Below are 23,661 nucleotides of genomic sequence, written 5' to 3'. Positions count from 1 at the left end.
ATTATTGGCGTTTATCCCCACGTCCCTCAGATACATTAGGCCAGTCAGTGTGCCCACTAGCGATATGCTTGAACAGTCTCTAGGCCACTCATAGTGCCCAAGTTAGTTTATTTGTCTCTAAAGACATTATCATTCTGTAGTTCCCAGAAAGATGCTGCACTCTGCTCAACGTTTAAATTGACTAAGCTATATTACAAAAATGTGTCTGGCCGTCTGTTTTTGGAATTACACTCAATGGGCACTACGTAGTGTTATATAGTCAATGGCAGCGGTTCTCATTGGGTCCAACTTATACTATCTTAAATATTATCATGTTCTTGCAGTCAGAATATTGTGTGTTTAGTTTGATTTTTATATGAGTTGTGAAGTTAATTTATAATTGAAATATGAATTCTGACTATAAAAGGGATTTACTGGATGACGTTTTGGGATTCCATATCAAGTACTTTTTTGTGTTTTAAACTTTTTCAGTTAGATGAACATACATCTTATTTTAAATGTAATAAACTGAAATGTTTATTCAATCTTTACTTTAATCGCAGGTTTTATATGTTTACTTTACTTAGTCAAACGAGTTTCCAGAAACAGCTATACTTATACTGAGGACAGCTGTTCAATATGGCATCACACCTGACGCCAAAACAACAGTGGGCATTCTAAGTGGCCTAGCGTACCTGTGAATACAACAGGGTTAATTTCGATGCCATATCTAGCTTGAAATAGTCAGTGGGCACTAAAAGTGGCATATAGACCGCAAAGGGTTTAGGTCTTACAAAGTAAATCTGCAGGCTAGCCAGGCATAACTTACATCAATATGGAACAGTACGTAACAAAATAACTTGCTCAGTAAATTAATAGGTAGCCTACTAAAGAGAAACTAACTTATTTTACACGTATCTTGAAATATTGTCCTGGAACCCAGTGACAAGAATTGCAGCCAAAGAAGTTGTAAAAATCCATACTTAGTGGTAGGTGAATTGGACAGCTTTGTTTCTAATCAAGCTACTATTTTTTCAGATATAGTAGGCCTATAAATACAACAAAACGAGTGATAATGATTGTTTATGAAAAAACATGGATACCTCGAGTATTGATGTTACAAGTTTAAAGCAAGAACCAAGACTTAACCCAGCGGTTAGTTTCTCAAATGAATGCAATGAAGTGAAAATTGACGAGGAAGATTTAGAAGAGGAAGATGACATTCAAATCTCTTTGGCACCGTACATTCAGGTGTATCTTGCTCACAGCAGCCAACGAGTGCAATGTTGTGGCTTGTCCTTTCCAATACCCTTCGAGCGTGCTTCGGCCCGATCCTGGTGGGATCCAAGATTTGACTCAGAAATACTAGAAAAGCAGTATAAACTCAGTGCTTTCCCACAAATCAGACTCAGATTCAGGTAGATAAATTTTGTTTGGCATTATATTTTTACACACTTATTTTAGTTTTAAATCTGTTCTCTTATAATTGAATATCTAGATTTTAACCTTTTTAGCCTACTCTGTTTAATGCAAAACCCTTTGCTCACCTAAGGATTGACGTACGATGAATAATCATTTATAAAGAAAACACCTCAATATAGTTTTCTTATTTGTTTGCCGAAAGACTGTTTCCTGATATACATAAATAAACAGTCATATGTTTTTCAATTGTTTTTGGTTAAAAACAAATGATAGGCTAGTTTAAGTGTGTTGTTTTGATGAATGAAATAAAGAAGATGGTTTTTTTGTTAAAAGTAAAGTAAGTAAGTAAAGTAAGTCGCGCCTTACTTTTTCACACAAGTAGTCGCGTGGGGTCTAGTTGACCCCAAGTGAAATCATACTAATATTATAAAGCTGTTATTATATATATACATATTATATATTAGGCCTATATAATATATTATATATACATATTATATATTAATATATTATATACATATTATATATTATATAATATATTATATACATATTACCGTATATATTTTATATATAATTATAGTTTGTCAAAGCAATATTTCTTCAAGTAAGTAACTTCTAGAAAGTAACAATGAATGGTAAATAAAACCGGAAATAAGGAAACTATTATTTATTTTACATTTTCAAAAATGATGTCCTACAAGTTTGAGCGTGAAAAGGATATTTTATGACAATGATAAAGAACAAAATATTGTTGAGCTGTTACCTAGGTCCTTCTTCACTCTGAGTCGTCTGACAGAAGAATCATCACTGAGCATTGCTCACATGATGTTTTCATGTGCGATAGACACATTGCTTCTTGGCACTTTTCACATCTATACTTTGTTTTGTTGTCCTTATTTCTGGGACAAACAGTACATCACACTCTTGCATTTGGCGCTGCAACTGTAGCTGGGGGAGGTTGGACTCGTGCAACTTTGCAGACTGAAGCTCGTAGAGTTTTAAGCAGAGATGAAGTGGAGGCTCGTTTTGCTACCTGATGCTTGATCAGTGACAACCCCAGTTCTTTCAAAAACAAGAAGATTAGGTTCTGTTTTACCCTCTGTTTGATTGGTCAAGTAAATTACTTGAGCGTTTATACACCCTATGTCCAAAAGTCGGTAGAAAAGAACCAAAGGCCATCACAAGCACCTCCTTGAAGTCGAGTATGTTCCACATTTCTCATCGATCACATCAACTCCAGATTTAGTCTGATTATAAAATACTATAATCTCTGGTTTTTTTTGGTCTCCTGTGTCTTCATCAATCACAGCGTCGTGATGCATGCTGGAAATGAGAACACACCAGTTCTTTTTTGGGGCATATGACACAATTGTCATGTTTTCTTTGAATCCAAAAATACTGGTATTTTCATCTCTTTTCTTGGAAACCATCTCTGGTGGAAGCTCTTGTTTGTCTTTCCTTACTGTTCCAACGTAAGTTACCTTTTTCTTTAGCAGTTCAGTAACCAGCGGTATGCTGGTAAACCAATTATCAGCAGTGATATTTCTACCTGACTCATGAATTGATTTTGAAATTCGCAGGACAACATCAAAAGGCGTATTAGACTGTTTATAGGGACTGTCATCAGGCTGGGTCCCTACGTAGATTTCCATAGCCTTTACATAAAACATTTTAGCATCAGTCAAAGTAAAAATCTTTATACCTTATTTAGCGGGTTTGCTTTTCATTAACTGGCGGAATGGGCATTGCCCTCTGAATGCAACAAGTTGTTCGTCTATAGTTGTAATACAATAAAAGGTTAAATTACCTGTGTTCGCCAGTCGATCCTTATGTGCTGTGTCCTATTACAGGAGTGTCCTGTAATAGGACACAGACTTAACCTTTTATTGTATGTCATACCGATCCGGAACAACAACAAACAACATAAAAATGAATATAGTTGTAAATTCACTGAGTGAATAGTTCTTCTCACAGTTATTATTAAATAAAGAAAATACCTCCCTGAAAGGAGCCAATTTGTCCATTGCTCTTCTTTCAGCCCGGTCATGGATGTTATCGAATCTTATGGTTCGGAGCAGAAATAAGAAGCGTCTCAAACTCATAGTGGATTAAAATACTTCTAATCCAAACCCATCTCGTGCCCAAAGATCTTGAAAATTTCGATGACCATCTCGTGAACATCCTGCCAATATTAGAAGACCAAAGAATGATTTCATTTCGACTATGTTAGTTGGCAGACAATCCCTCTCACGAGTAAACTTAGTAGAAACACTTCTTATAAAAACATTGGTACTTTCCACAATTATTTCAACTATTTGATCGTCAATCATCAAGTTAAAACATTCTGAAGGAGTCTTAGCGCATTTTGCTTGGTTGATTGGGCCTGGTAAGTGTTTTACAATATTTACTGCTAGAGATCGACTATTTGGACGAACGTAAGGGTCTCTCATCCAAATAGTTGATTCGTCTTTTCCAATCAAGTCTTGATCATTGTCATTAGGCATTTCCCCAGCACCTTGTACTACAGATTCAATTATGGCATCAAGGGAATCATTGTAAGGTAGGTAATCAAGGTCATTTAGCTCACCTGCTCCTCGCACTACTGACTCAATAGTATCGTCCAAATTACAAGCACGTACATTGTTGTGTAAATCTTCTTCAATACTCTCATCATCATCATCATCTTCACCACTTGGAGAGTAATCCGGGTCGTCGTCAGTGTCGTCTCCGAAGCCGATGCTAAAGTCTGAGTCTGTATTGTGTTTAGATTCACTCACATGGTCAATTCCGTCATGACCAATTTCGTCATGATCAGATTGCTGGGTTTCATAAAATAAATAATCATCATTACGCTCTGATGAAAGTTCTTCCAGCAGAAAAAAACGTATTCTTTCTTCTTGTTTCTCACGAGATTCCATTTGTACTTTCACTACTCAAAATCAGCGATGATATATGTATGTATATACAGTATTCACATAAACTGACAGCATTTATCCACACAACATTTTAAATTACACAACCACTCGCGTGGGGGTATGGCTGACCCAAGCAATACAAATCTAATAAAAACACAAGTAATCGCGCGGGGGCCTACTTGACCCTAAAATGTAACTTGACACCACTCCACAAGGAAGAGTCGCAGGCTACTGGTGAGTGTCATAGGATATGAGTCACACTTTGGTTGAAAGGTACTGAGCAGGTGAACAGGGTGGCCAACCCCCAGCTAGAGAAAAAACTTAATATCCCTACTAGGGGTCAGGTAGGCCCCCGCGCGACTACTTAAGGGTTAACATTTATTTTGTCATTTCTAATGTTTAATCGTCCGTGATATCAAATTAATTGAATCACGCACAGTGACGACAACAGGCTTAAGTAGAATCACCATTCAAAGTTTTAGGTGTAGGCAATACATTTTGCTCTTATAAGATTTAACAGTGATAATTGAGTGAATATATGCGCATATACATTTTGTTGTAAACTGTATCTACAAGCAAATTTATTTTTCAGATATTCCTTGCTGTACGTCTTTGTCGTTTCGTTGTTCTGGTGTGTGTACTTGGCGGTCAAAGCCGTTTATGAAGAGGGGAGAACAGAGTCATTCACAGTTGCTCTTATTTTCGGATCCTTCTCGGTATTTACATTATTTATTCTTCTTCTGACGAGGTCCACCCTGTATGCGAGGTTTCACCTGCCAGTCTCCATTATGACAGCCATTGTCATGTTTGCTCTTTCTTTACTATCAGTCGGCACCACTTCAGTTCTAACACCTGTTGGAGATTTTTCTTTATGTATCGAAATATTAATGATAATTTATACCGTAATCCCCCTTCCTCTTTACATTTGTGTCATATTAGGCATATCTTATTCTGTATTGTTTGAAATTTTTATCAGTTCCATATTTTCCATGCCTGTCAGAATTCTGTGTCATATATGTGTTCATCTGATTGGTATCCATATTTTGGTCATGACTAATGTGCGTATGCGAGGGACTTTCATGAAAGTGGGCCAGTCACTTCTGGTTCGTAGACAACTAGAGATGGAGAAACAACTCAAAGAGAAAATGATCCATTCAGTAAGTACCGGAATCTAAATATTTAAAGCAATGATTTAAATAAGTCATTAGACTACGACTGATGTTTTGGGGGCTCGCACAAATACATCCTTTCTAACAATTTTTTTTTCTGTCTGAAAAACAACTAAGTGAATATAATATCTAAACTATTAGAAGGGGATTCAATTATTAAAGAGACCAATTATTCGTCTGGGAGAAAAAATAAGAGACCTTCAAACACTTTCTGCTGAGGGATACGATTATGTCACTTGCATGTTATAGTTTAGAGTCAATGTTTTGTCCAATTTGTTATTGATTGTCAACTATGCGCTATGACTACACTACATGTGATACATATCACCATTGTTTTTTTCCTCTGTGAGAAGTAATAATTTTCAACGGAGTCTCCATTTGCCAACTATTTTAATTAGGCTAACAATGCTTTCTAAGAACAGTTCAATTTTAATTCTAACAAGACCCTTGATTCAATTTGACTGTCAAAAATAAATTACAAGTTTGTATACAAATAATCTGTAGTAGTGTCACTGGCGTTATGAACCCAAAATATAATATAATTCCTCCTTTTTGGTTCAACAAATGAAATTGAAATTTCAGGTCATGCCGCCAAAGGTTGCAGACTGGTTGATGTCTGAGGGTGTTAAGAGTGGCAATGAAGACGAAATGCAAAATGTCAGGGAGGGAGACATAAAATCAATATTTCGCCCGTTCAACATGCACAGAATGGAGGTATGTTTTCCATCAAAAGTTTTAAAACAAATTTTAAGTGACAGCAAAACACATCTGATAAGTCATGCACTGGTGGGACGAAGACAGGATGTCAAAAGCAACGAGTTGAAAAAGTGGGTCATCATTTTAATTCTATTACAGTAAAGTCTCGATTACCGTATCGAAGCTTTGCTCCAACCTTCGGTGTTATCCGACCCTCTCTGTAGATCTGTAGATATAAATTAGTCTAGTCTTTTAGTGCTTCAAAACTATGTTGAAATTACTTTGACAGATATTACCACTGTTCAACAATTATTTTACCATTCTGAAACTATGTTGTTACGTTGACTTTGTGCATGGGTTTCAGGATGTCAGCATTCTCTTTGCAGATATAGTCGGGTTTACGAAGATGAGTTCGACAAAGACTGCTGAACAGTTGGTGGCCATCTTGAACGATCTGTTTGAGCGGTTTGACGAGCTCTGTACAGCTAACGGATGCGAGAAGATCTCTACGCTGGGAGACTGTTACTACTGTGTGTCTGGTTGTCCAGAGCCGAGAGACGACCATGCACAGTGCTGTGTGGAGATGGGCCTGGGTGAGTATCATTGGGGTACCGCAAGCAGAGTTGGTAGTGCGGGGCGCTTTGCAAACATTCAGTGCGCAATACTTTTAATTTGTTTTGTCCAAAGCGACCCAACGGTGCGGGCCCTTTTCGGCCGCACCTTTCACACATGCCTAAGGCTGGCTCTTCCCAAAAGTAGACTTCTCTTATCCAATTTTAGAACCTGAAGTCTGTTTTTCAGTTCCTAAGTCTGTTGTATTTTCTATAGACACAATCCCTTCTAAAGGAAAATGGTGCTAAACACCCAAGGGTTTATGGGTAATCTAGGGATTGAATCTGTCTCTTTGCACAAAAGTCAGAAATACTAAACATTTATGAACAGTTAAATTAAATTTGAGTGCACTGATATCAATTAAATGTCTTCCCTTATTTCAAGTCTAATTTTGCATCAAAATCTCAGAATGGTAGCGGTAAAAGCCAAAAAGTTATATAGCCTCCCCGTAACTTACATATAACTCACAGTAATCTCTATGGTAGAGAGCACTAAGATTTTTTGTGATCAGGGCACATCTTAACAAATATGTTAAAGCAGCTATTTGTTTTCTTAATTTAGAGTATAAATGTTAAAAAGTCCAAGAAATAAAAATAAAAAACATCCTAGGCCTCAAGACTTGCTTGTTCAGGAAAGGTTAAATCATTTTCCCTCATTTTGTTCTATTTTGTCACAGGTATGATAGAGGCCATTGGTCAGTTTGAAGAGAAGAGTAGAGAGGGTGTCAACATGCGCGTGGGTGTCCACACTGGCACTGTGCTCTGTGGCATCGTAGGCACCAAGAGGGTGAAGTTTGACGTGTGGTCTAATGACGTGACCCTAGCCAACAAGATGGAGTCTACTGGCAAGCCAGGCATGGTACACCTCTCCGCCAAGACCAAGGAGTACCTCAGTGACAAGTACATCCTGGAAGAGGGCGATGTTTACCAAGGTTTGTAGCAATCTTGTTTATCAACAACTATTGAATCTGTATGTTTGGGAGATTATAGTTGTTGAACTTGTGAAAATACTGGCTGAAGTTTCGGATGCTCAAGCTACAATTCGAAGCCCTGAAGTTGTTTGCACCAACTACCCAAAAAAGTCTCTTTTAGTAATTTAACCAACCACCAAAATAAGTCTACCAGTATTTTAACTAATCACCAAAATAAGTCTACCAGTATTTTAACCAATAAATTTATGGCTCACTTCCTGAGGACCAAGATTTTTTAAGTCTATAGTCATGTTCTGTAGAAGACAGTGACTTTTGAAAACCAAAAAGTACGTTGGTGTGCAATAATTAACTACAAAGAAACGTAAACTTGATATTTGTATATTTTTCAGGACTTAACACATACTTTGTAAAAGGGCGAAAGTTCAAGAAAGAGACAGTTAAAAGCCTGACAGTGCCTTCTATACAGACTAATCACTCATCCCCTGGTCAGCCACGGAGATCTTCTATCTCTCTCGCCACCGCCATCTCAATCCACATCAATCAGACAGCAGCTCTAGAGGAGGCGTTGGCTGGATCTCAGACTCTCTCTCTTCGCACGCCCTCCCCTCCCTCGCCTCTCCCCTCCCCTACAGATCAGTACACAGTGTTCCCCTTCCCCTGTGGCAAACACAGCTTGTCTCCTCCCGCCGAATTAGTCGCTGGATCGTTTCCTTCACCAATATCAAGGTAAATTTTGTTCAAGAAAGGCTTTAGGCCAGGATTTTCAATTGTAGGATAAAGGGTATATTAGCTAATTTACCTTAGAAGTACAGGCAGGTCATAGAACACTCAGAAGACACAATAAACACACAATATTTTGTCAGAGTTAACAAAATGGTTGCTCTCATGGCTGTTGCCAAATAACTGCAGTGTTTCCACTTAACTTATCACTAGTTTATTCACAACCATGTACAACTTATATTTATATTCACATATATACGCTAGGCCTATTATGAACTTTGTTAGCTGCTTTGGAAAGGTTAACCTTATTTTGATGGTCTGTCTTTCTTTTTCATTAATATTGAATTTTAGCCTCCTGACGGCGTTTGAATACAATAAATTGGTATAAAATACCTGCATCTAGGTGACTATGTGTTGCGGTATGGCAACTAGTCTCGAATCACTTGACTCATCCTCAGGCCAGTATTAAGATATCTTCTTGCTTCTTTGAAGTCAATTAATAATAAATAAAATACACAGGTGTACACAGATGTAAAACACGGACATTTAGGTATAATACTGAACTTTCCTTTTCCTCTGTGTCTTTCCTAGCACCATTAGTCAGTTTGAGATATTTTGGGGAAACCATTAAATAAGAGTAACAAGACATCGCTTTGAATGTATTTTTCCCCTGAAATTTTTTTTTTACTTTTATTTTTATTATTCTCATTTTCATTTCCATTGCAGGTCACGATCCCCGATCCTGCGTGTGCTGCACCCGTGGAAGGCCACATCTCTGCCCAGTATCCTGGATACAGAAGGGGCTGACCATCCGGACGTGGTGCCCACCCGGGAACAGTACTCCATCACCCGGAGAGGCCCCTCGTTGCAGGGCAGAAGGAAGCCGAGCCCTAAGTGGATGTACAATAAAGTGCCAACCTCCGTATCTCAAGGTAGGGGACAGTGTACAGTGTATGTCTAGTATGAGGCTCATGCGTACAACAAGCTTCCGCTTCCACACACACACACACACACATTTTTTTACATTCATACCCTTTTCTTGATACTTAATACACATCAGAAAGCCAGTGTCTTAGTAGGTATTGTGACAGAGTCTCAAACCAAGGTTGCGTTGTGGTTTTTATCCCAGTTAATTCGTGATAGATTAAAATTTACATCCCAATTAATTCTTGTACTGCCAAGAACAAGAATAAATTGGGTTTTTCTTACCCCTTCCAATACTTTCCAATGCTTGATACGTTCCCCCTACAGGCTTTCAAGGCTTGTGTAGTCAGGCAATTCAAAGGTTAGGAAGATTCTGCTTCTGTCAATGGCAATGGATTGTCAAGTTAGGCCTCCCACGGATATCTAGATATAAATTAGTTTAATTCACGATGAGAGCTTTTGAAAGCTTTTGAGCTTGTTGCTGCTTAGTTCAAATTAGCTGTTATAACTTTTTAATGCTTTTCCATATCATAGAACCAACTTTTTTAGTTGAAACAGCTGACTAAATTCTTTAATTCCCTTTAAATATGAATACTTATAAGGTTAACATGGGGAATTACAGAGCCACTGGGGCCGAACCCAAAAGGATTTTTGAGATAAGAATATGCCTATATGTTAATCTGGAATGTAAGCTATCATCATGCCAAATTTCAGCCTAATCCGTCCAGTGGTTTATGCGTGATTGAACTTCAAACACACAAACAAACAAACAAACACACAAACTTTCACATTTATAATATTAGTAAGATAAGATTATTTCGTCACCAGCATGGCAATCCATAAGGCCCATGTTATTAAAAAAAAAATTTAAATTCATCTTTTCTGTTTATTTTTTTGCCTATTTTAATTTATAAAGGGATTCTGCACACCTACAGAAAAATATCTTTCTTAGAGCCCTTTCACATTAGGTCGCTGCGACCAGGTGGCAGCCACCCGTCGGCCACCTGACCTGTTGAAAACGCATTGATCCTTATGGAGCCTTTCACATTAGTGCGTCGCAGCGACCCACCTTGGTGACAGCGACTCGGTCACCAGAGAACTGTGTCACCGGGCGGTGGCAGGGATCCTGCTTTTTAGCGATCCAAGTCACTAGCGGGGCATTGAAACATACAGAGCCTTTCACACTCGGTGACTGCAACCACGTTTTCGGAATGTGCGCGCAGCTTGTTTCTGTCGACTGTCTGCCTCCTTTCCTGTGTCTGTCATTTGCAGTCGACTCGTTTTGCTGATCCCACTGTTTTGAGGGTATCTTATTCGTATCCGTGTTGTTTAGTGTTTATTGTGCCTTTTATTTAATTTGATTCTACTTTAAAATGGATTATGAGAACTACACATTAGTTGCAAACAATGAAAGTCTGTTGTTACAAATAGACAGATCTCCTGAAATAGAGGTAGAGAGGTTACCACTGTTAAACCTGTTGTTGATAAACGAAAGAAGAAAGATAATTTGTGCAATGAAACAAAAAGTAAAAAAGAAGAAGTTTTGTTTCAAACGTGCAACAAAAGCAGAAGCATCAGGTCCTCGTCCTCATCACTTGATTCCATCTTGATGAATGAATGTATTTGTTTGTCGAGATAGCGACAGTGAATGGCAGAAGCAGATACACGTGGCAGGCAGACGACAAAAACAAGCTGCACGCGCATCGTGAGAACTCGGTCGCAGCCACCGTATATGTGAAAGGACAAGCGTGGCTGCCATCCGGTCGCAGCGACCTAATGTGAAAGGGCTCTTACAGTATGCATAGATTGTCCCTACGATGCATTCGAGCTGAGAAAAAAAGGATTTAAAGAAACATGCTTGCCTATTAATATATAGATAAATAGATAATTTTTAAGTTAATGTTTTTTAAATTGTCAGTTAAAATTTTGTTGTGCAAATGTTTATTTTTATGTATGCATTTTTACAGAAGTAAGCGTTTTAATACCACCATCCATATTGTTTTGTTTCTTATTTAAGCTTAGTTTTCACTTAACAAACCCCATTATACAACGTAAATGTCCATTTTTAAATCAGACCTATACCCCGTGATTTGTTTTGGTTTTGTTCAAAAGTGTTGACATCCAATTTGAAAAATAATTGCTTTTTTTAGTTAATGAAAACATTACATACAGTATCTACAGTGTTCTTTTCTGATATTATTTTCACAAAGCTCAAACCCCAGGCTCAAACCCTGCCAATCATAAATTTCCTTTGGCTGTGTGAATGCCTTGATTTGGTGATTTAGCCAAACTTTAAACTAATCCAGTTATCCAGAAAACAAAACGAGTTGGTCTTTTAGAAGAACTATTGCTATACCAAAGGGCTCCCTCTGTTAAAAGCTGTATGATAATTTAATTTTTCCTTTTAGATGGCCAAGACACAAGTCAGGAACCACTGCCGGAGTCGCCAAAACCAATGGATAAAGTAAGTTAATTCTGGCTTAAAGTTAGCGAACATGTATTTTACCCTAAAAGTGATACTTTAATTTAATTCACATTAAGTAACTGATTTCAATTTCAAACATGATCATAACATTCTTTGTTTGAAGTTCATTGTTGGTGATGGTGAGTTAATGTTGTTCACCTTATAAAGACTAACCTTTTATAAAGACACCTTTTATAGACTACCTTTTATATAGACACCTTTTATAGAGACTATAGTGTTTTGTGATTTGTTAGTATTTGCATGTTATTGTATCATGACTTCACTGCTATAGAGTGCATATTTTTTTGACTGCTACTCTCTGTAGTGTATTCCAACTTAGGTTGGGCGTTTGTGTATTGTTAGTTATAATGTGTTGGTTTTTTCACCTGAGGACGGGATCAGATTTCAGATACCGAAACGTTGTGTATTATTTTTAACCATCGAGATGGAAAATGTCCGCAATAAACCTTTGAACATGATCATAACAGTTTTAATTCCTTTTGAGAAAGCTGCTTCTCTTTTATATGATAAAGACATTTTATTTTACAAAAGAAAAAAATGGTAATAGACGAGCCAATAAAGAAGACCTTGGGGATTTTTAACGACACAACTGCGAACTCTTTCATAACCTACGCCATTAACCTTTAATTTCCAGCATCAAAGATGTACCGTAAACCCTCTTTTGGCTGATTCCAGGTCATAGTCATCTGCATTAATGAAAATCCAGATAATTTGAAACATTACAACCATCCGAATCAATTGGGACTATAACCCATTTGGATATTCAAAAATGTAGATGACTAGATTTTTATTTAAGTATAGGGTAGGTTTTTAACAGAAAATAGGCAGAGTCAAGCCAAACTTTAATGGTTAAGATTGCAGAACACGTCTGTGAAGATTTTGCAAACGAAAAACTCATGCTTTGGCCGTGATCATGGAAAACGTTGACAATGTTTCCGTGGATTTTGGATGTTGACGCGATCATGGTTTTGCCTTCTTTAACAACAATTCTTATTACTGTGGTTTGAAATTTTTTAATTTTCTCAGTAAGTAAGGATTGTTGGTGTTCGGATAAATGGAGTTCTACTGTAAACTCAAAATGAAAGGCAGCGCTACCCTTGAATAATGTATTTTGTATTTTTAAAACAGTAAGTGTGAACTGTGCAAGAAATATGTCTTTCTTTGACTGGGTTTGGGTAGCCTACTAATCTAGGTTTTATGTACTTTCTCATTTGCTGTAATGTTGTGAAAACTTTGATTTTACTAATCATAATAGACAACACCTCCAACAGTCCTAAGATAACAATATGTAGTTAACAGAGGTACATTCCTAAATTTTTTATTGACTGCTATCACATGGCTGTCCATATTAAGAAATGCATAAATCCAGAATATGAAGATTTACCTTGCCAAATCTGTTTTAAAAACCTATTTGGAAAATCTTTTGCTTAATTAAGTTTTAAAGCTTTCAAATCAATGTCTTATATATTGTTGTGTGAGTTATGTTGGATTGTCAGATGGTTAAAGTTTAATGTTCAGATCCACTCTGTGATCGGAAGAGATGACCAGACCAGTATTTGCTACTCAGTGAACAGCCGTAAGGACTCTGGGATCCGTAGTAACAGTCGGAAAAGCAGCATTCAGCAAATGGTAATATCTGTTGCTATACATCCTAGCCCCTAGCTATTAAGAAATATCCTTTTTATTTTTCATTCCACACTACGTTTTTATAACATCTCACCTATAGGTAGATAATTCAATGTCCTTTAAAATTTTAGTCGAAGCATTAGGCCTACCTTTGGATCGTGAAGTAGAACCTAAGGCTAGTATTTAGCTTTAAAGATAGTATGTAATTTGCTTGATTTGATAGAAAGTACCTGGGGACCGAGCTTTGCTCGGGGAAAATCATTCCCCCACTCTGCGATGCCAGCCTTTACTACTTCCTTCACCATTTCCTACGTCATGGACATGCTTCCATCCCTTCTCATAGCATTTCAGTATTTCAATTGCAGATACATAAATCTAACTGTTACAATTGGTTTCCAGTTCCCAGACTCCACACTGCTCGCCTTTACTACTTCCTTCACCTCTTCCTACGTCGCGGACCTGTTTCCCTCCCTTCCCATTGCATTTTAAGATTGCAGATACCTTAATCTAATCCTCATAAACAGTTCCCACATTCCGGAATGCTCGCATTGACTACTTCCTTCACCACTTCCTATGTCTCGGACCTGTTTTCCTCCCTTCCCATAGCATTTTAAGATTGTAGATACCTTAATCTAATCCTCATAAACAGTTCCCACACTCCAGACTGCTCGCCTTGACTACTTCCTTCACCACTTCCTACGTCTCGGACCTGTTTTCCTCCCTTCCCATAGCATTTTAAGATTGTAGATACCTTAATCTAATCGTCATAAACAGTTCCCACACTCCGGACCACTTACCTTTACTACAGTATTTCCTTTACCACTTTCACGGACCTGTTTCCTTACCTTCCCATAGCATTTTAGAATCCCAATACTTTAATCTAATCATCATAAACAGTTCCCGCACTCAGGATAGCTCGCATTGACGACTACCTTCACCACTTCCTACGTCGCGGACCTGTTTCCTTACCTTCCCATAGCATTTTAGGATTGCAGATACCTTACCATCCTTATGGAACAGCTGAAGCCACTTTTATTGTTAGTTCTGTCTGGTTTTCTGTAGATGTCGTGTTTTGTTTACAATTTGTTTCTATTATTTTAGGGTTGGTTTCTCATTATTTGTGTCTCACTGTTTGGTTATATAGCCAACGATAGTAATATAGTAATATAGTACGGTAATATAGTGAACGAGTTATCGTTTATGATTAAATAGTATTATTTGGTTAAACGAGGTTTTAAATGACTGAAATAACAAGAAACAAATTGTAAACAAAGCACGACATCTACAGAAAACCGGACAGAACTAACAATAAAATTTGCTTCAGCTGTTCTATAAGGATGGGAAATCTACCTTTTTCTAATCGTCATAACAAATCCCACACTCCACACTGCTGGCCTTTGGCTACAATGTATCGAGTAAGCTTCAGTATAATCATTGCTCAATAGTAACAAGTGATGTTTTTGCTTTTGTACTGTATTTTGTAATTTCTAGTATACTGTGGGTAGATGCCTTTATGAACACATAAGTTACAACTTACAAGTCTTTTGTTTACTTTTTCCTTGATATTTAATTCAACCAACATGGTTACTTAGACATAAGACTAATGTTAAAAAAATGTGACTTTCAGTTTTATTTTCCTACGTAATTAGATTTTTGTTGGCAGTTCTAACTGCAGTAAACTTATTTTTAGGCCAAGAATAAACTATTTACATTTGAAGAAAATCATCGGAGCCGTTGTCGAGATCTTTGTGCAAGCAAGCATACAAGCAAACATTGCTTATATTAGAATATAGGATAGTTTTTACACCATAGACAAATTTTAAAACTGTGATGCTAAGCCGATTTATCTTTTTTTAAACTGCGTCATGTTAAAAGTTGAACTAAACTGCTCATATGGACAACAAACAGTAATATCTTCACACAGTTTGACCCTTAAGTGCTTCCCAAAATGGTTGTGTCCAGTTAAGAGCAGTTGTGTAAAGTTTCCAGTGTGGGAATGCTCACCAATGTCGCGGGAAAATACTGGTCGCTTACTGCTATATAGGTTCTTTAGAAAAAACAGTGTGAAAACACCGTTCTAAACCGTTCCCGTCCCACTTCACCACTGTTTAAGAGTGCTACAGCAAACCTTATCTCATTCTTCATGAGAATGGCTGATGATTTTGATAGGGTTTAGCTGTGCTCAGAGTTTAAACTTTAATTTGTAAAAAAAAGTCAACTACAGTAGACTCCCAAGAATCCGGACACCTTTTAACCGGACCACACTCAGTAGAAGTGACATCTCTTTATCCGGATAATTTTTATCAGCACATCGGTTCAACCGGACTAGATCGGCAGGAAGTGGGCGGTACTGAAACGACTGTTCTCGTAGGAAAGATTTGAGACCAGTGATCACGTGTCTAAATACAATGCTCTCCTAATTTTAAGTCAAATACTGTACAGAGTATGCATTTAAACGGTCCGTTTTAATAAGATTTTGGGAACGTCGGTTTAACCGGAAAACCCGTTATCCGGACTGGCCTCGGTACCGAGGAGTCCGGATAAGAGGGAGTCTACTGTACAGTTGCCCTATGTCTACTAGCTGAATCAATTTTTTTTTTTAAGTTAAGCGTAATGTAAAACGTATGTTTCAGTTTACATCAACCAACGGAGCAACGCAGAATGACTTGCTTGCTCACAGGGTCAGCGGATATTACACTTCTAGTCAGTCATCGGTTAACGAAGGTCAGTGCATTTGAATTAATACCTTTGAGGTTTATTTAAATAACCTTTAATACATATAATATATATATTAATATATTTAATAACCTTTACCATATAGATTACTTTTAATGGTACTTTCATATTATACGAAAGCCACTTCTTTTACAGTGCGATGCGGTGGTTAGGTTAAACATATTTATGATGGGTTATCATAAATATGTTTGTAGGTCTTTCCTCGTTTCGTTATATCGAACGATACCAGATGAGTCATGAAAAATTTATGATAAGCCAACCTAACCTAACCGCCGCAGCGTGCTGTATAAGGGTGACCTCCGTATTTAATAGGAAAGTACCCTTTTAATTCTGTTAGAGGTACAACTGCTCAACCAAACGCAGCCCCTACCAAACGCCTGGCCTATGATGCTACATAGGATATAAGGTCCTAAATTTTAAGTAATATTGTAGGAAATTATTAATATGACAGATTCCTAAATTTTAAGGGATATTGTTTTAGCAACAGTAGGCTTACGTAAAAGGAAATAGTTCAGCTTGGTACAATAAATGCAACAACTTTACACTATATTTAAACAATTTGTTTACTGTCATTGGTAAAATATTTAACCAAGGAAGGTTTGAGATGGATAAGAGATGTTTAAAAAAAGTCCCTTTTTAAAACGTTTTTATTAGCTCGCTTTCTTGTCCGGTACAAATTTTGCAATCAATTTTATACTAACTTCCCGATGAGCTAGAGACTTGAAACTTGAAACATAGCTCACAAATGGAAGACAATGCAATATTATATCACTTAATTTTAGGGATGGACGAGATTGGATTTTGAGTTCGAGACGAGACGAGACGAGATTTTTTATTTCTCATAAAATTTCGAGACGAGATCGAGACGGGATTTCCCTTCTCATACACAACGGGAAATGCACGTTCGGAATTTTTATTTGATTTTGTAACATTGTTAGATTACTGTTTAAATAGAAAAATAATGATAATAGGCAAGAATATTTACAATCTTTTATTAAAAAACATCAGCATAACACATTTTTATTAATCACGCCTAAATTATTAAAAATGCCTACGATGAGAAACATAGTGATATCAGTTAGGATAGAACTGAAGACCAGACCTTATCCTAAAATAAAATAAATCATAAAATAAAATATTAATTTTTATAAAATAGTTACTTGTTTTGACTTTTTTTATAGTAATAAAACATTCCTCACACTGCTAACACTTAACAAAACTTCTCAAATGTTATTAAAATAATTAAAGTAATATTTACATTTGAAGAATTAATTAAATAAGAACTCCTTCACAAAGAAAACGCAACTACAACACGCTCCTGTATTGCGGGTATTGCATTGACTTTCTGCAGGCGTTTTTAATTTTTTTTTTTTTTTTTTTTTTTATTCTCGTCTCGATAAAAATCTCGGCCAAAAAAAATCTCGTCTCGTGTAACGAGATTTAAAATTTCCCGAAAATTTCCCGAAATTTCGATACTTGACCATCCCTACTTAATTTTCATATTTCCCTTGGGCTACGCCCCACGGGCTTGTTTTTATTAACTCCCTTTCTTGAAAATTTTGATACTTCCCGATGAGCTAGAGACTTGAAACTTGAAACGTAGCTCACAAATGCATACCAATGCAATATTATATCATTTAATTTTCATATTTCCCTTGGGCTACGCCCCATGGGATTGTTTTTATTAGCTCACTTTCCTACAAATTTTGATATCAATTTTAAACGAAGTTCCCGATGAGCTAGAGACTTTAAATTTGAAACATAGCTCACAAGTGGATGACAATGCAATATTATAGCATTTAGTTTTCATATTTCCCTTGGGCTACGCCCCACTGGCTTCCAAATTTTTCATGTTTACATTTTTAAAGAATGTAAATATATCAATTAGCCTAATTAAAGTCAGCTGTAAATACTTAAATTTGACAGTTCAAAAAGCAGAGGTTAAGAGGTACAGGTTCTGCTCCCAAGAGATTCTTTATACAAACAAACATTTCAAAATAAAGATATACAATCTGATTGCAGATATAAAGGTGTTTGTTAATAATGCCATTTGTTATTTATTAATATTCTATAAAGTAAACAATAAATTAAATAGATTGATATATTTATAGTTAGTAGGTAGGCCATACATTCAATCTAATACATAATTATACGAAAATAAATTCAAATAAACCTTAGATTTCCCACATGCCTCTGTCCTAATCTGATATAGATGCATGAAATAGATTTAACATCCACACACATTAAAAACTAAAAAGTAGAAAATAATTTATATATAAAAAACTTTTTTAAAACAAAACGTTTTTAAATGCACTAAAAAGTAGAAAATAATTTATAAATATGTGGAGAGTTTAAATACTTGTAAGATTTAAAACGAAAAACGTGGGGTGCACGTAATTGATAATAATACATTAGTTCAATAGGTGAAGGTAATTGTAAATTATCTATTGCATGCACCCCACGTTTTTCGTTTTAAATCTTACAAGTATTTATACTCTCCACATATTTATAAATTATTTTCTACTTTTTAGTGCATTTAAAAACGTTTTGTTTTAAAAAAGTTTTTTATATATAAATTATTTCCTCTTTTGTGGTTGAGTTTAGTGTGCCAGGATGGACTCATTCATTCTGAAAGCATGTTATCCCAACAAAAATCTTTTACTTTAAGGCCAAGGATGTTTGTTTAGGCAAAGGAAAAGGACAAAATGTGCTTATTATTTGAAATAAACCCCCAATTTGAAACAGAATTTGAGACCTTAAAAAATTGTACACATGACCTTATTTTATCTGGTCCTGGACCTAAAACTTGCTTTAAAGCCCAGCCCTTCACACTCAACTAATACTTTGTGCCCCCCCGAAAAAAAAAAAAAAAACACAACTATCAACACCACTTTTTAGCCACTGACTCCCTAATAAAATAATAATTGATTGCTTAACAATGCTTTTAGCTAATAAAAACAACACTGCCAAACACAATTTCAAGCCTAACACTCGGGAAATCCCAAAATTCCATTTTAAAAGAAACCAACACTGGTATTTTGTCCTAGTTTCTAAGAAACTAAACAACTTTTAAATATCTGCTGTTAGGCAATTCATTCAAATTGCAAACGTAAATTGTTTCAGCTTCTAAATCAAGCCATCTTTTCTTTTCGAAAGAAGAATCTCTGTATGAATATTGTCAAATTAAAATCACACAAACGTAAACATTTAAAAAGGATAAAACATGCACAAGATACATTTATGGATCAGTAACAAACGCCGCTAACCCGACGGAGTTTGAGCCCAGACTGCATGTGGTCCGTTAACTTTTCACTACAGGAATTGTGTTCCTCTCTATGATGCTTCCCCTCTCCAGTACAATGAAGAAACTAAAATATTTTTAGTTTTAACTCAGTGCCTTTGACTAATAGGATTATTTATATCTTAAAAATATATTCTTTAAGATGAATCACAATGTTGACCCTCAGCCGAGTACATGGGCATAGATTTTTATCAAGAGTACAGGACCCATCAGAATCAGTGAAAATATATTCCTCTGAACTCCAAAAATATATAACAGTGGTCTCCCCCTAACAATGGTCTCCCCTCAAACTTTCGTACGCAACATTTGATCGATGTGGCGTCTCCAAATTTGTCCATCGCACTGTTATATATTTTGCTATTTTGCTTCTGTACTTTTTATTTCTTTCCAGTCCAACTCTACTTCCCGTAGCCAGTCTCGACCGAAAATAGGATCCAAGTGACCGTCTACAATATAGAGTTTACCCATAAAACTCTGGCTTTTGTATGAACATTGAACAAACACTACGCCAAAGATTACATATGCTACGCAAAATAGATATTGCAGCCAAGCCATTTTTGTGATATAAATTTCCATGCGAAGCCTAGCGAATGTCTTCACAACCTAAGACTTCATTGCCGACATGACCAGCTGTTATTTACGAATTTTTTTGTTGTTGTTTATTGTTATGGTTAACCTATATTTGTGGTTGTTTGCTTATGTAAGTAACAGCAGGAGGTTTATTAGAAGATGGATTAGCAAGAGTGAAGAAGTGTTAGTATTATGTGTAGTGAATTACAATTAATTGTATTATGATGTGGATATTTTAATGAACAATACCAGATATTAAGACGAGTGTATGAGATAAATGGCAAACACGGCAATCAAAAAACGGAAAGGTCTTCCCATCAGTGCTTTACCATCCACTTCCACACATCCACTTCGTTTAGTGTGTGAACTGCATTTTGAACCTAACTGTTTTATAAATAATATGAGAAGTAAAAAGGAAGCTTTCCCGACATGACTAGTTATGTACTAACAAACTATGGATGTACACCAGTTGTCACTCCAGTCTGCACTCATTAACTGCACTGCCTCTACAGACGATCACCACCGTCTCGCGGCAGCCCCTTCACCACATAGCAATAAATTCACCAGTATTTCTACTGTTAATGTCTCATTATCTTTAGAGTCTGCCTAAAAACAGTTATGATAGAGTTCCGAAATATATTATTAACTACCTTCATCATACTATTATGCAATAATTTGTAATTTATTGTCAATTGAAAATAGACGTACGTTGAACGTTGTAGTTTAAGTGTTTATCAACGAAGACCACTAGAGGGAAATAAAGTATCCTAGGCTATATATTTATGGGGTTCAATTTTGGAGAGGGTGGTTAGGCAATTTCTGCTCCAGGGCGCTCCAATCCAAACCTGGCTACGCCAACACAACAGGAACTTACCATAGCTATACTGGGAAGGCGAACGAAATGCCTGTTGTAAAATGTAGTTACAGGCTTCCGGTACAAAATATTCGACCTATTGTTTAATATAATGTTTAAAACAGGCCATAATAGTAAATTGGGATGTCGGGTCACTCGGGTTAGTTCACTTTCGTGTGATTGAGAGAGTGTAACTGACCTCCAATTTCCAACCTAAATATCGTTTTTACGTGGTAAAGATAACCTCTTTAATTTATGTACAACTAAGATTCCACTGTTGTTAAAACTATGCGTTCTTAAATTTATTTTATATAGTCGTCAGTTGAAAGATTTGTTATGAAATGAATGAAATGAAATGAAATGAAAAAGTGCTTTATTAACACAAAAATAAACTGCATAAATACATATGAACTTATAACTAAACATAATCTTCTGCATAACAACAACAAAATTACTAAAAACAGCACATTACAGCAATGGTCATAAGACCGTCTGCCGGGTTGACAACATTTTATTTTATACTAATTTCACATGTTTATTTTATAACTAAACATGTGAAATATTTGTAATAAGCTATAATATGTATATTGTTTTGCTGCTAGACATTGAATTCTAAAACCAAATCCCACCTATACTTCCAAGCCTCTTTAAGAAAATTTGCCAGCGAACGCCAATCCTTACCATTAAGAAAATCTATAAACTCTGAGCGAGTTAAAATAGGTTTCAATAGCCATTTATTTCTAATTTGTGTTAAAATTGGACAACGAGCAACAAAATGATAAGTGTCCTCATTCTCATTTAGATTACACAAAGAGCATATAAAATTAGCGTCTGTCATCCAAGGTTTAAAATTTAAGGAAATAGTCTCTGTCCTTACTTTGAATACCCATCGTCTAACAATATCAGGAACGTTATCTGATAGATATCCATTATCTCCAAGGTCAAGATTCAGTGAAGCATAAGTTGTGTGGTATCGTGAGGCCAATGCCGCCTGGACTAACCCCCGCCTGCTCTCCCCCCTTACTGCCTCTACTACTGATAACAGGTGTCGCTGGGTATCCTCAATGGAATTCACATCAAAGGATAATTCAATTCCATGTTTACTTCCAAGACCCTTCCAATCTCTGCTCCAATAAATATTTTCGCTGATTATTTTCTTTGCTAATTTATTTGGTAGACGGTTCGGCGGCAGTGACAGAGCATGTATGATGTAACGAGCATGCATGCTGAGTGTATAAATGTACTCTTTTTCTAGTCCAGTTTCGAGATACAATGCATAGTTGGGAGTATTTTTTGCCAATCCTAAAATTTTCTTTACAAAATAACAAAGAGTCCCATCTACATAATCACTTTCCCATAAACCCCATATTTGACACCCATAACAAAGAGTTGATCTGACAATTGAAAAATAAATAGTGAATTTTTTACTTAAAGGTACATTTTTGTTATTTAGAAATGTATTCCAAATACTGTTAATTGCTAATTTTGAAGAGCTGCACTTGTGTTTTAAATGCAAACCCCAGGATAGTTTAGAATTTAAGTTTATTCCCAAATATTTATAATCATTAACCACATCGATTCTTTCACCTCGAAAATACCATTTGTCATTTTTCCTCAGTTTCCCTCCTTTCCTAAAAACCATAATCTTTGACTTACTTAAATTCACAGTCAAGTTCCATTGTTGACAATATCTCTCAAGGTCATTTATCATTAACTGCAGACTGGTTCCCGTCGGAGCCATCAACACAATGTCGTCAGCATATAACAAAGCCTTAATTTGAACATCTCCAAAAATGCAGCCTCCACTTAATGAATCTATAATGTCATTTACAAATAAGTTAAAACATAAAGGACTCAAAACATCTCCTTGTTTTAGACCGAGGCCTGTTTCAAAGTAGTCTGTTATTCCATCTTTACACCAGACAGCTGACGAAGTACCATTATATAAATCCATTAAAACGCGTACGGTAACATATGCGTAGAAATACCAAGACATGATAACTTATAAAACAAAGCATTTCTATCTATTGTATCGAAAGCTGAAGTAAAATCTACAAAAAAAGTATATAATTTACCCTTTTTTTTACTGAGACACAATTTTGCAGCATTTGAAAGAATAAAAACATTATCAATTGTCGAATAGCCACTCCTGAAACCAGCCTGATATTCACACAGCTTATCATGATCTGTTATCCAAAGATTTAATCTGTTGTGCAGTAAACTTGTGTATAACTTAGCTACGCAATCTATAAATGATAAACCCCTATAATTTTGTGCAATGTTTTTATCACCTTTCTTAAACAGAGGATAGATAATTGATTGTTTAAAACTTTTCGGTACTTTATTAGTTTTGAAAATATTGTTATAAAAATTCAGCAACTTAACTAAAAATGACTCTGAACCATTTTTAAAAAACTCGTAGGGTATTCCGTCAGCTCCTGGTGCCTTACCATTCTTTACTTTCAATAAAACTGTTTTTAATTCGTTCAAATTAAATTCTTTATCTAGAAAGTCGTCTTGAATAAGAGGAAGCGCATAACAGACATTGGCTGACAGCAGGGGCGGGTTCAAGAGACTCTTAAAGTGTTCTAACCATTCGTTTGGGCTGACTTGACCACCTGTATTAGGACTTTGAATCTTAAAACTATTTATAAGTTTCCATAAACATTTACTGTCTTTAGCCTGAGTCAAAGATAAATACATATTGTCAAAGTAAGCAGTTTTT

At 36.1% G+C, this 23,661-nt stretch overlaps 1 protein-coding gene across 3 annotated transcripts in view; it reads left to right on the top strand.

Moving 5' to 3' along the window:
• Nucleotides 1–23,661, top strand: part of LOC128988972 (adenylate cyclase type 9) — a 44,988-nt gene that overhangs the window by 1,559 nt on the left and 19,768 nt on the right. For 2 of the 3 annotated variants that reach the window (XM_054410788.1, XM_054410789.1), the window contains exons 2-11: nt 1,018–1,397; nt 4,906–5,470; nt 6,065–6,196; nt 6,543–6,771; nt 7,467–7,721; nt 8,111–8,447; nt 9,168–9,373; nt 11,774–11,829; nt 13,369–13,479; nt 16,110–16,200. In XM_054410788.1, the coding sequence (XP_054266763.1) occupies nt 1,075–1,397; nt 4,906–5,470; nt 6,065–6,196; nt 6,543–6,771; nt 7,467–7,721; nt 8,111–8,447; nt 9,168–9,373; nt 11,774–11,829; nt 13,369–13,479; nt 16,110–16,200 (2,305 nt within the window). In that variant the 5' untranslated portion in view covers nt 1,018–1,074. The remainder of the gene's footprint in view (nt 1–1,017; nt 1,398–4,905; nt 5,471–6,064; nt 6,197–6,542; nt 6,772–7,466; nt 7,722–8,110; nt 8,448–9,167; nt 9,374–11,773; nt 11,830–13,368; nt 13,480–16,109; nt 16,201–23,661) is intronic. The other variant, XM_054410790.1, reaches the window with a different exon arrangement.

This window comes from Macrosteles quadrilineatus, unplaced genomic scaffold, assembly GCF_028750875.1.
Source record: "Macrosteles quadrilineatus isolate MER2022 unplaced genomic scaffold, UCM_ALF_1.0 Scaffold_3__2_contigs__length_128488019, whole genome shotgun sequence".
Classification (NCBI taxonomy): domain Eukaryota; kingdom Metazoa; phylum Arthropoda; class Insecta; order Hemiptera; family Cicadellidae; genus Macrosteles; species Macrosteles quadrilineatus.
This window is presented reverse-complemented; position numbering and strand designations above follow the sequence as displayed.